At 39.9% G+C, this 12,934-nt stretch overlaps 1 protein-coding gene across 2 annotated transcripts; it reads left to right on the top strand.

Moving 5' to 3' along the window:
- Window positions 1-278: 278 nt before the first annotated feature.
- ppih (peptidylprolyl isomerase H (cyclophilin H)) lies at window positions 279-8,893 on the top strand. Of its 2 annotated transcripts, none has more exons than XM_061835414.1 (9): window positions 279-446; window positions 1,487-1,551; window positions 3,728-3,751; window positions 4,220-4,264; window positions 4,341-4,383; window positions 4,665-4,757; window positions 6,424-6,511; window positions 6,614-6,654; window positions 8,653-8,893. In XM_061835414.1, exons 1-9 carry the CDS (start codon window positions 381-383, stop codon window positions 8,719-8,721), a joined length of 534 nt encoding a protein of 177 aa, XP_061691398.1. In that variant the 5' UTR covers window positions 279-380; the 3' UTR covers window positions 8,722-8,893. The 2 variants fall into 2 exon arrangements, with proteins under 2 accessions (XP_061691398.1, XP_061691406.1); XM_061835422.1 differs by having other exon boundaries at window positions 307-446; window positions 4,225-4,264.
- The last annotated feature ends 4,041 nt before the right edge of the window (window positions 8,894-12,934 follow it).

Below are 12,934 nucleotides of genomic sequence, written 5' to 3'. Positions count from 1 at the left end.
GTCATCCCTTTCCATTTATTATTGACTCATATGGACAATTTAGTCCTGAAGGAACAGGAAGGCCAAGAATCTGGCTTGTCTCCACTGTCCTGCCATCTGCAATTCATGTAAAGTTACCAGATAACCTACCATGTATGAATTCCTCACTCAAGTTACTAGTTAATTAGTTTGTCTTATTTTATGTAACAATATACTACCATACGAAGATTTATGGAAGGACCGTTTCTTAAAATGGCCCAGTAAAAAGCATAATCAAAACGCGTTTTCGCTAGTTTTTCCCTTTACTGCTTGCCGTAACAAGCCCCCCCGACTTTCCGTACTAGAATGTTCAAATTGTCCGGCATTTTTATTTTCTCTTCCATTGTAAAAATAATCAAATAATGTCGGTTCAAGCGACAAACCCAAACAATCCAATCGTTTTCTTCGACATTACAATCGGTGGACAGGTAAGTAGGAGAGTTGTTCATGCTTGAGCACAACAAAGCCGGAGAAACACGTGGGACATGATACCGCTGTCTGTCGGAAAAGATAGATAGCTTTTAAAGTCACTTAAAATAAATAATGTAATGTAATGTAAAGTCGAAAAAGTAAAATTGCAGATTTTTCCTCCGTCGTTTGCTGTCAAAATAGTATAGTGTGAGGCTGATATTAAAGAATCAAATGCGGGGGGAAAGACATTTGCGTTTTTTCGCAATTTCATCAGTACCACATAATTTCTTATTCAAATATATTTTTCAATGAAAATATAAGCTTCAGGCAAATAACATCAGAATACTGGTCATTTGTAGCAAATATAATACGAAATCAAAGAAAAAAAGGACAGCATTCATATGAATGATTTTTGGCTCTCTTACGTATACGCAGCTCTAATAACATAAGGGTATAATACCTGGTTTAATCAAGTGTCAAGAAATCTGAAAGTCTATGCATGTTCCCAAATTTTGTTTAACAACTACTTAAGCATAATATTCAGTAAACTTTCAATGGCTGTCTCTTTTAAGTAATCAACAATATACTCTTACTATACATACATGCATACTATACTCTTCCCCTTAGGTACATTGTGTTAAAATTAAACTAATCATAATCTGTATATTATAAGGGACACATGACTCAAGCATTGTCTTTATTACAAAGAATGGTCAAGGTAACAGTCCTCTCCATAATCCTACCTTATTTAAAAAAATAAAAACTGAAATATCACACAGCCATAAATATTTAGACCCTTTGCTGTGACACGCATATGTCTCTGATAGCTATACTGTGTAGATGCCCGAGTATTGCATGTTTCTTAAAGTAGCAGTTGTTTGAAGGTTTAAAATTACTGCGATGCAGACACACAGGTCAACAGTAATTTCCAAGTTTGGCCACCCACATCCATCCAGAATGTTCTCTATGGTGCTCACATTGAATGGTTGCGTCTCAAGATCAAACTTGTTTGGGTCTTATGTGCTGTTTACACAACCTTTTCTCTACTTTGTTCCAGGATGTGGGGCGGATGAAGATCGAACTCTTTGCAGATGTTGTCCCAAAGACGGCCGAGAATTTCCGGCATGTTGAAATCTTAATTTGAGTATTGTTTTATTGTCTTTTCTAGAAAGTAATTTCCTCGGCCTCATAACTGGCTGAATATGGAATGAGGCCTTACAATGCCATGTTTCTTTGTTCTATATATGAGTGCGGGGAAAATATGTAAAAATTACCATTCAATACACTAGGGAATCCACCAATATCAGCATCAGTATTGGTTCTGATGCACTACGTCTTTACCTTACTCTTACGTTATCTGAATGTCATTTGCGGCTTTTGTACATTAGTTATTGACCATTTACTAATTTGTGCGCGAGACTAGCATTGGTTGCTGTTTGCGCCATGTAATTTAAGCCCAGGTGACGTGTAATTTTAGTTTACCAATCATACGACACAAGAATGTCACTTGAACTCACATGTCATCATCTATTGGGCTTCCTGATCATAGGTATCAACACTAGATTTAAACATGTTGGGTGATCAGCATACGTAAACCACCATTTTGGGAAGGTTGTCATTACCATGAAGCCAATGACACGCGTCTCTTGTTCATATTTGGACAAACAAAAGCGACACATTCCATGCATTGTACTGCTTGTCTGGCACTGTCTGCCCAAACGTGGATCTTTCATTAATGAGGAAACCCGCCTAGACTTTACTAGTTCACGGATGTTAATTAACTGATGGATCGTTGTGAGGAGTTATGTCACAACACAGAATGAACTAACTTTCAAATCAGAAATGGCCAGGAAAAACAAATAAATATTGTACTTAATAAGGTCGGCGGAGGCGACACAGTGGATCAGTTGGGAAAGCGTTGGCCTCACACTTCTGAGTACCCGGGTTCGATCCCGACCCACCTGTGTGGAGTTTGCATGTTTTCCCCGTGCCTGTGTGGGTTTTCTCCGGGTACTTGGGTTTCCTCCCACATCTCAAAAACATGCAACATTCATTGGACACTCTAAATTGCCCCTCAGTGTGATTGTGAGTGCAGCTATTTTCCTCGATGTGCACTGCGATTGGCCGGCAACCAATTCAACCTTTGAAGTTGGTGATTCTGAAAAATTTAGTGAAACATGGTGATTTGAGTCGATTCTTTTCCAGAATCAGAGTTCTGACAGAAGAGGATGCTATTCATGTGGCACAGCTTGAAGCACGTATCAGGTGCAGGTGGAGATGCGCTTTGGTCAGGTTGGAGGCCGAAACAAAAAAGCAAATAAATTAGGAAAATCATTTGTACTTACATAAGCGCTGTAAATGTTTCCGATTGAACAAGTTTATTTTGATTTGTTGTTCTCTTCAGAGTCTTCCACATTGCTTAATTTATCCATCCATCCATTTTCTTTTGCCGCTTATCCTCACGAGGGTCGCGGGGAGTGTTGGAGCCTATCCCAGCTGTCAACGGGCAGGAGGCAGGGTACACCCTGGATTGGTTGCCAGCCAATCATAGGAAACATGGAGACAGACAACACTCGCACTCACAATCTCACCTAGGGGCAATTTAGAGTGTCCAACTAATGTTGCATGTTTTGGGGATGTGGGAGGAAACCGGAGTGACCAGAGAAAACCCACACAGGCACAGGGAGCACATGCAAACTCTACACAGGCAAACCTGGTATTTGAACCCCGGTCCTCAGAACTGTGAGCCCACTGTGCCGCCCAAATAAACACAAAAAAAAACAAATTACTGTATTTTACGCACTATAAGGCGCACTGCATTATAAGGCGCACCTTCAATGAACTGCCTATTTAAAACTTTTTTCATATATAAGGCACACCGCATTATAAGACGCATAGAATAGACGCTACAGTGGAGCCTGGGGTTACGTTATGCATCCATTAGATAGAGTTGCACTAAAGGCTCAATATTGATCCATATATAAGGCGCACCGGATTATAAGGCGCACTGTCAGATTTTGAGAAAATTAAAGGCTTTTAGGTGCGCTTTATCGTGCGGAAAATACGGTACCTAAATGTATCCCACATTCAAGGATGTTTTGACTTTTTTAATAATATTTGATTGAGATGACATGAATTTCTTGACTTTATTGTCATTATTAAGTATTAGTACTTTGTATCGCTGAGTACTCAAATGTAAGTAGTGTCAGTGCGTCCCCTGTACGTACTGTGTTGACAATGTGTTGGTTAATAAGTCTGTTTCAGTTTTACCAGGACTTATATTTTTCATTTCTTGCAGGCAATTCTGCACTGGAGAGTTCCGGTAAGGTGGCTACAAAATCCCTTCTTCAAGAACCCAGACTCAACTTTTGTGCCCCCCCCCTCCCCCCATCCAAACTTTAAGCATCCGCAAAGCTTGGGCAAACAGACTGTTATTAATTATTAACACCATATGTTTAATAATGACTACCTGAGGATATCTTTGTGATGAGCATCATAATCCATTATTTATGAATTGATTATAAAGAATTATGTTGATTGCGTAAAACTAATTGTTGATTAATTGAATGAAGCAGTTGAGGCAAAATAGAGTGCACTCCATGGTTTCAACCAGAAAACGTGCTATTGAATCATCCATCCATTATTTGAGCCAGCTAAATTGGTGTCATCATGATGTAATCTTTTCTTTGCTCCGTTATCTTTGGTCTATGTCGTGTAAAAGTTAGATGTTTCACATAATGTAAAGAGACATGCCTGCGTTAAAGTGTTGTTAAAAAGATCTGTCCCACAGGAAAGATGGTGTCCCGATTGGTTTCAAGAGCTGCACTTTCCACAGGTATTGACAATATATACAGTCATAATAACTGTCATTATATCATGTGAAAATACCTGTTCTATTTTTCCATTTACAGAGTGATCAAAGACTTTATGATCCAAGGAGGTGACTTTGTGAACGTGAGTCAAAGAGCGATATTTACAGGCTGTTTTCAAAATTGTCATTAATAATCAGTTAATGCTTAGATGGCAGCAATGCGATAATTGTCACTTCCAATACAGTACTTTTATCCCCCAAACAATTCCCTCACATACTTTACAGTAAATTGCCAACTTGTATGTAAACATTAAATAGCTCTCCTGCTGAGCTCTGCCCAACATAATTTTGTTTTTGTGTGTTTATATGATGGACTTTCTATTTACTTTATTGTTATATTTTTTATTATGTATGTTTCTTAAAGGGTGACGGAACTGGTATCTGCAGCATTTACAGAGGTCCATTTGCAGATGAAAACTTTCGGGTGAAGCATTCTGCACCTGGTCTTCTGTCCATGGTATGTGAATTTCTCAGTTTTGATCAGTGCCATCCCAAGCCTCCATGGATCCCAAACCAAAATTTGATTTTGGGGCCCTCAATGTCTGCCAGTCACACTGATTAGTGATCATTAATATACATACTATAAACTCTCTTTTTTCAAATAAAGGGATAGATATTAGTTTTTTTCCCATCTCACTAAGATGAAAAATAAAAGATGAATTGATTAATAAGATAGTCGTTACTTGGAACCCTCAGTACCATGTGAAGTATGTGCCACACTCGTCCAATTGGTAGACACTGCGTGTTGTGTCGTTGCATGGTGACAGCTGGTGGAATTAAAAAAAATAATTGCAGGTTCTGTATCCATTTTACTTACATTCATTTCGGTCATTTGTGTTTCTTGTGTTTATTTGGGGATTACATACTTTTTGTTTTTATCATCAACATCCTGCAATTTTGTTTCAGTACATTACATTTACTTTCTACCCTATTTGTTTTTATTTGAACTGTTTACTACGGCACATTATTATGAGGGCATGAGAAAAGAGATCAGTTCGTGTTGAGAGAGGACACGCACTGACATGGGGGTTTCGCTTAATGAGCTCGACGCATGCAGCGGAGTTGCCGGACCCGTCACTACTTTACATAAACATACTCTGTTAGTGTGAGGCTATGAGGTGACGAAACTTGTCATACGTCAAATGTGTTCCCATTTCTCTCCCTCAAAATTGATGTGAGTTATATGACAAGCCGAGATTCATTCCATGATCTTTATGCTCTAATCAAAAGCTGTGCTGATCTTAAATCCAAAACAATTCAATGTTGTTATCTACAGGGATCTGTTAGTCATAAAGTGGTTGACAAACCTGAATTTACAGACAAGCTGGGCAAGGCCACCTTCTGCGCCTACCTGGTAGAAATGTACTTTTTACAATTTTATAGATCATGGATCATAGCTCATTAAACTTAAATAATGTATCAGACAAATACATGGTGATTTCATTTATTTAAAAAAAAATAAAACTACAGTATCTAGCTCTGTGTGAAAAAGGAATTGTTCCCTAATGCTTGGGCCACCATTAGCAACAACAGAAATTAAGCTTATTTCCACAAAACAATATAATTCACAACTTTTTTGTTGTTGTTTAAAAAAAAAAGAAGAAGAAGAAGGTGACAACACTGACATTTGGTGAGTCTGTATGATGACTGAATGGAAATGACGTGTTCTACTTACGATTGGGCAGGCCCATATATGCACAGCATGCAGGTTGCCTGAGCCATTAGAGAACTGAGACAGCATGCAGAGTTGTGAGGAGGAAGCTGGCCAAGCCTTGAGCAACGAAGGCTTCGTTGTAACGCTGAATTTCAGCAGTAGGGGGCGCCAGAAATTGCACAATATAGCTTCAACTGCGAATGAGTGTTTCACATCTCTGGAGATATTTTAACTTGACAGCTCTAGTTTTGGTTTCAAATTTTGATCTGGTTCAATATGTTATCCTCTTTATAAACCAAAATGAAGTGAAACCTGTGTGGGAACATTCTGGGAGCCTTTTCAACATCTGCATTTGTTTGTATTGAGAATATAATTTATGTATTCATTGATTTTCCACAGATAATAATGTATTCAAATTCATCTGTTCTGGAAACATTGCACTTGTATTGTAATCCTTCTTTCTTTTAAGGCAAACAGTGGTCCAGGAACAAATGGTTGCCAGTTTTTCATTACCTGCACAAAATGTGACTGGTTAGATGGAAAACATGTCGTTTTTGGTGAGTTTTGAAATTGAATGGGAATATGTATTTATTTCAAGTTTTAGATGCTATGTTTTAGGGATGAATATGTGACTTAAATCTTATTTTTGGTTGTTTCAGGTAAAGTGGTTGATGGATTGCTGATCATGAGAAAGATTGAGGTAATTTTCATTCATCCATCCATTTTCTTTGCCGCTTATCCTTACAAGGGTCGCGAGGAGTGCTGGAGCCTATCCCAGCTGTCAACGGGCAGGAGGCGGGGTAGACCCTATACTGGTTGCCAGCCATTCACAGGCCACATGGAGACAAAAAGTCGCACTCACAATCACACCTAGGGGCAATTTAGAGTGTCCAATTCATGTTGCACGTTTTTGGGATGTGGGAGGAAACCGGAGTGGCCGGAGAAAACCCCCGCAGGCACGGAGAGAACATGCAAACTCCACATAGGCGGGGCCTGGATCAAACCCGGGTCCTCAGAACTGTGAGGTCCTCGGTTTACCAGCTGATCCACCGTGCCGCTTTATTTTGTTTAATTTAATATAAATTGACTGATCACTGTATGAATTCACTAATCCTATTCATACAGAGAGCAATGTTACATGTTAATTTTCATCCCGTTATTAGGCAAAGTAAAGCAAATTTATTTGCATAGCACATTTCATACACAAGGTAACTATGCGCTTTACATGATTAAAAGCATTCAAACATGAATACAAGCATTTGAAAAAGTACAATTAAAAGAGCTTTTAGTACAAGAAATATCACAGAAAAGTGGAATTACTCTCAAACCCATGAGAAAAAGAGGAGTTTTTAATCTGGATTTGAAAAGACTCACTTTGGGCTGACGTCACCTCTGTTGGCAACTTATTGCATTTTTTTGCAGCATAATAGCTAAATGCTTCTTCACCATGTTTGCTTTGGACTCTCCACTCCATTATTAGACCTGAGTCAGTCGATCTCAGAGCCCTTGTGGCTTTGTATTCCATTAGCATTTCTTTCATGTATTCAGGACCTAAATCATTTAGTGTTTATATAGACCAGGAGCAGAACTTTAAAATCTATTCTAAAACTGACTGGAAGTCATTGTAAAGACTTCAGAATTGGAGTTATATGTTCTGACCACTTCGTACTGGTCAGAACCCAAGCTGCAGCATTTTGAATGAGCTGCAGCTGTTTAATGCTCTTTTTGGGGAGTGCTGTCAGAGGGCCATTACAATAGTCAAGTCTACATGAGATGAGCTTTTCCTGGTCTGTTTGACACATGCAAGCCTTCACCCCAGATATGTTCTTCAGATGGTAAAAGACAGATTTAGTAATGAATTTCATGACTGTTGAAGGTCAGGTCGGAATCTTATCGGAACACCAAGGTTCCGGACTGGGACTTTGCTTCTTAAAGGTAGTGAGTCCAGATATTTACAAACAGCAATCCTTTTTTTCTTTATTCCCCAAAACAATAATTTTTTGTTGTGATTTAATTGAAGGAAATGTTGGTCCATCCAATTATTTGTTTGCTTTAGACCGTGGCACAATACCTCAATTGAACTGTAGTCATCTGGAAACACCGCTAAATATAACTGTGTGTCATCTGCATAGCTATGATAGTCAAAATTAAAGTTTAAAAGAAGTTTATTTGACCCAAGGGCAGCATATACAGGCTGAACAGTAAGGGTCCAAGAACTGACCCTTGGGGCACTCCATGGGTCATTGCCATTTGTTGAGATTGAGCACTTCCAAAGGTTACAAAGTAGCTCCTTTCCTCCAGGTACGACCTAAACCATTTACGGACCATTCCATTTAGTCCTACCCACGTTTCCAACCTGTTCAACAATATATTATGTCCTACTGTACCAAAAGCAGCACATAAATCCAATAAGACCAAGATTGATACCTTTCCTTAGTCAGTATTCAACCTTATATCATTTAACACTTTAATAAGAGCAGTTTCTGTGCTGTGATAAGTTTGGAAACTGGATTTGAAATTTGTCAAAAAGCAATTTAAATTCAAGAAATTGCCGAGTTGATGAAAAATAACTTTCTCAACAATCTTGAATATGAAAAGAAGCATGGAAGCGTCCAGTTTTCTGTTTTTTAGAAGAGGCTTAACAGCAGCTACTTTAAGAGTTTTATAAAAATGAACCCTTCATCCCATCTCCCTACAGAATGTTCCTACAGGACCCAACAACAAGCCCAAGCTCCCAATCCTCATTGCGCAGTGTGGTGAGATGTGAAGGAAAATGCTTCTGTGAACATGTTCTATACTACATCCCATTTGCTGACTGATAAACTTTCCCTGCATCATGCGTCTAATGCATAGCATCTAATTTCACACTGTGTGTAAAACCCAAGAAAGATTCACAGCCTTTTTATGTCATGAATGGAAAATAAATAACTTTTTTTTAATATGTGTTTGTATGTCTCTGTTATTAAAATATATAATTTGTGAATATAAACACCATAAACTCTTGGAGAAAGCTGAAAATGTGATTTTTGTTGTTGCAACTGTTGGCTTCTGCTGTTAGGTGTCACCACATTTAGTCACTCGCAAAATGTGTCTGGCATAATTCTTAGATACATTTATTCTTGCCACTATTGATGAATAGTATGAATGAATCGAGAAGATTAAATTCTAATGTATTGGACAGCTGGACCAATTTTTAACCCATTTTTTCTCTCACTGAACTTTTAACATTGGGACATTTTTATTCCTTTTTGGATAAGACCCAAATAGTAACATCCATCCATCCACCCATTTTCTTTTGCCGCTTATCCTCACGAGGGTCGCGGGGATTGCTGGAGCCTATCCCAGCTGTCAACAGGTAGGAGGAGGGGTACACACTGAACTGGTTGCCAACCAATCGTAGGGCACATAGAGACAAACAACCGCACTCACAATCACACTTTGCGGCAAATTCGAGTGTCCAATTAATGTTGCGTGTTTTTGGGATGTTGGAGGAAACCAGAGTGACAGGAGAAAACCCACGCAGGCACGGGGAGAACATGCAAACTCCACACAGGCGATGCCGGGATTAAACCCAGGTCCTCTTCCAGCTGATCCACCGTGCCTCCCCAAATAGTAACAAAGCTGCATTTTAAATATTGCAAATTCTAAATGTATCTGATATTCAGAGGGTGTCAGGCACCTTTATTTTGCTCCCATTTTTTGTATTCCTTTGGAGTAGCAAGACTGGGGTGTAATGTAATGTTTATACTGCAAGAATATAGTGTTACGAGTGTTTTATTAACCCCTTTCCCAGTCAGTCCAACCCCCAGCCTTCCCCACCAACCCAAATTAAGAAATTTAAAATCGGGGATAAAATGGGCTGTGACAATTTGTGGTTGAAATTAAGTGATGACTAATGACCCACTAATTGTGGTTTAAACGTTTAAACTCAAGCAGAATGAGCAAGTGATCCTCTGCTTAACTTATGTCCGCCCTCTTCTCATCCCAGCCATCCATACAAATCCAACCTCGTTTCCCCTCCCCCATACTCGCTCTAGCTGTGCTTTGGCCCTAGTTCCACTGACACAAAAGAATCCTTTTAAATGGAGACTGTTCTTATGGAGGCTAGAGGAAGGATTTTTTTTTTTTTTTTCGTGTAAAGAGACGGAGGGGCAGCTTCATGGAGGGGCTTTCTGCGGTCATTGCTAAGGCCCATCTTTGTGTGGGAGAACCCGAACAAGGAGCTCTTCACACATCAGCCAACGCTCATAAACAGTGTCAGTAGAGCATTAACATCACAATAGATAGGGAGGCTGCATTGGGCATGTCTCACGCCCAGTCTGAGTCTGTATGCTATGTTTTGGTGCTATATAGTGGATGTCGAGTTTTGGATTACACTCAGTTGAGTCCTCCATTTAACCAGTGAATGGTATAAGACAATTTAAAGTGGCATAGTGTAGGTATTTGTTTTTAAGGTCATTTTCAATACTAAGTATCATCAAATTAATGTCCTACGAGTGTCCACACGGTGAGTTTTGGCATAGAATGTCATCCATCCACCCATTTTCAACACTGCTTATCCTGTTCAGGGTAACGGGGTGCCGGAGCCTAGCCCAGCTGAGTTCAGGCCAAAAGGCGAACAACACACTGAACTGGTTGGCAGTCAGTCGCAGAGGACATATAGACACGGACAACCATTCACTCTCACATTTACTAAGTGGGAACTAAACCACCTAAAATGCCGTCTACATGCAACATAACATGTTCATCCTATGCGGTGGAAGAAAATACCTTGTTCGCTTCCCGCACATGTAAGCCACCTTCCACTAATACTATTTCCAGTACCGTAAACCGATAAATGCTTGATGTACACGATCTCTATACGGTGACACCAGAAAGTATTCACACTCTTTCCATTTTTTGCTCTTGCAGACTTATTCTAAAGCTGAATTGAGTATAGGTAAAAACATACACATAAAATGCAGTATCAGATAATGACAAAGTAAAAACATTTGAAGACAGTTGTGGAAATTTGCTGAAAATGTAAACATATTGCAGCTACAGACATATTCAGATCCTTGACTTCATGTTTATTTGAAGTACCTTTGGTAGCAATCACAGCCTCAAATCTTCTTGGGTAAATCTCTGGGAGCTTGGCACTCATGTTTTGGAACATTTTCCTCACATTCTTTATCTGCAGATGCCCTAAAGGGCAGTCAGGGTGGGCAGCATCGGTGGACAGCCGTTTTTAAGTTTCCAGAGATGTTCGTTTGGATTAAAGTCCACTCCAGGACATTGACAGGCTGCTACTGAAGCCATTCCTTTTTAAATTTGGTACTTTGAGTCATTGTTGTTTTGGAAAGCCAATCGACCGTCTAGTTTCAGAGCACTGGTCTTGAAGTATTTCTCTATATTCAGTAGCTGTCATGTCATGTCATCATCCAAGCCGCTTATCCTCACAAGGGTTACGGGAAAGCTGGACCCCATCCCAGCTAGTTTCGGGCGATAGGCAGAGTACACCCTGAACTGGTCGCTAGTCAGCCGCAGGGCAGATCTTGACACCATCACTGTGCGGGAATCGATCCCACACTGCCCGCACCAAAGGCGGGTGTGTGTACAACTACACCATCAGTGTCAGTAGCTGTCATCTTACCCATTATGGGGACTCGTCGCCCAGTTTCTGTAGCAGAAAAAAAAAAGCAGCTCCACAACATGATACTACCATCTTCATGCTTCACAGTAGGGATGGTATAAACCAGGTGATAAGCAGCAACCATTCGTCCCCACATTACACAATTCACACCAGGCCAGACCATACTTGAGAATTGTGTTTCTGCAGGTGGGATAATCCTTAAGGCAATTTCCCAGCAGCCTGCCATGTGCCTTTTAGCCAGAAGTAGCTTCCATCTGGCCACTCTACCATAAAGGCCTGATTGGTAGAGCGTGTTAGCAATGGCTGACCTTCAGGATGGTTCTCCAATCTCTGCGACAGAGCCCTGGAGCAGCACTTTAGTAACCATAGAGGTCTTGTTCACCTCTCTGACCAAGGCCCTTCTTGTCCAATTACACACCTTGGTCGTACAATCATATCTCGGAAGTGTCCTGGTGGTACCAAACTTATTCCATTACCGAATAATCAAGACCAGAGTGTTTTTTGGGGATACTCAATGCTGCTGAAATGATTTTGCATCCTTCCTCAGATGTGTGCCTTGACACAATCCTCTCTCAGAGGTCTGCTGCCATTTCTTTGGACGTCATTGCTTAGTTTCTGCACTTATGAAACCTTATATGGACAGGTTTGTGCCATTCCAAATGATGTTTGATCAACAGAATTTACCACAGGTGGACTCCAAACGAGTTGTGTAAGTGTCTGGAATCACTGGATCAGATACACCAAAGCTCGAGATTGATTGTAAAAGAAAAGGGTATGAATACTTATGTACCTATCATGCTGGAATGTTTTACATTTTTTAATATAAATACACGCCTGAAAATATGTTTTTACTTTGTCATTGTGGGATATTTTATGTCGTGTTTTTTTAAAGGTAAAACTCTAGTCAAATCGGGTTTAGAATAAGTCAGTAACGTAGCAAAATGTAGAAAACGTGAAGGAGTGAGAAGACGTTCAAGTAGCTCAAACTGGCCTTTGTGACGGCAATTAACAAATATGGCTAAAGATTAAATTTATGTTGAATCTGAAATATACACAATGATTTTTAACGTTTGGACCTCGTATGCGCAATGCAGTTTGTGACTACTATTTTATAGATTATGCACATTAAATCACATCAACGTGTCGAAAAGAATCGTCGTCAATACGTCTGTCGTCACGTCATTGTAGATTGACAGGTCCCCTCCTCCCCAGCCAATCACGTTGAACAAACGCCTCTCGAGCAGTCATTGAGACGAGTCGTAACCAATGCGATTGCGTGCTCATTTCGTTTCAGAACCCAGCCAATGATATCACGAGCTGGGCGGTGCTCAGTCGAGGAACTTCCCAC

This window comes from Syngnathoides biaculeatus, chromosome 2 (genome assembly GCF_019802595.1).
Source record: "Syngnathoides biaculeatus isolate LvHL_M chromosome 2, ASM1980259v1, whole genome shotgun sequence".
NCBI lineage: Eukaryota > Metazoa > Chordata > Actinopteri > Syngnathiformes > Syngnathidae > Syngnathoides > Syngnathoides biaculeatus.
This window is presented reverse-complemented; position numbering and strand designations above follow the sequence as displayed.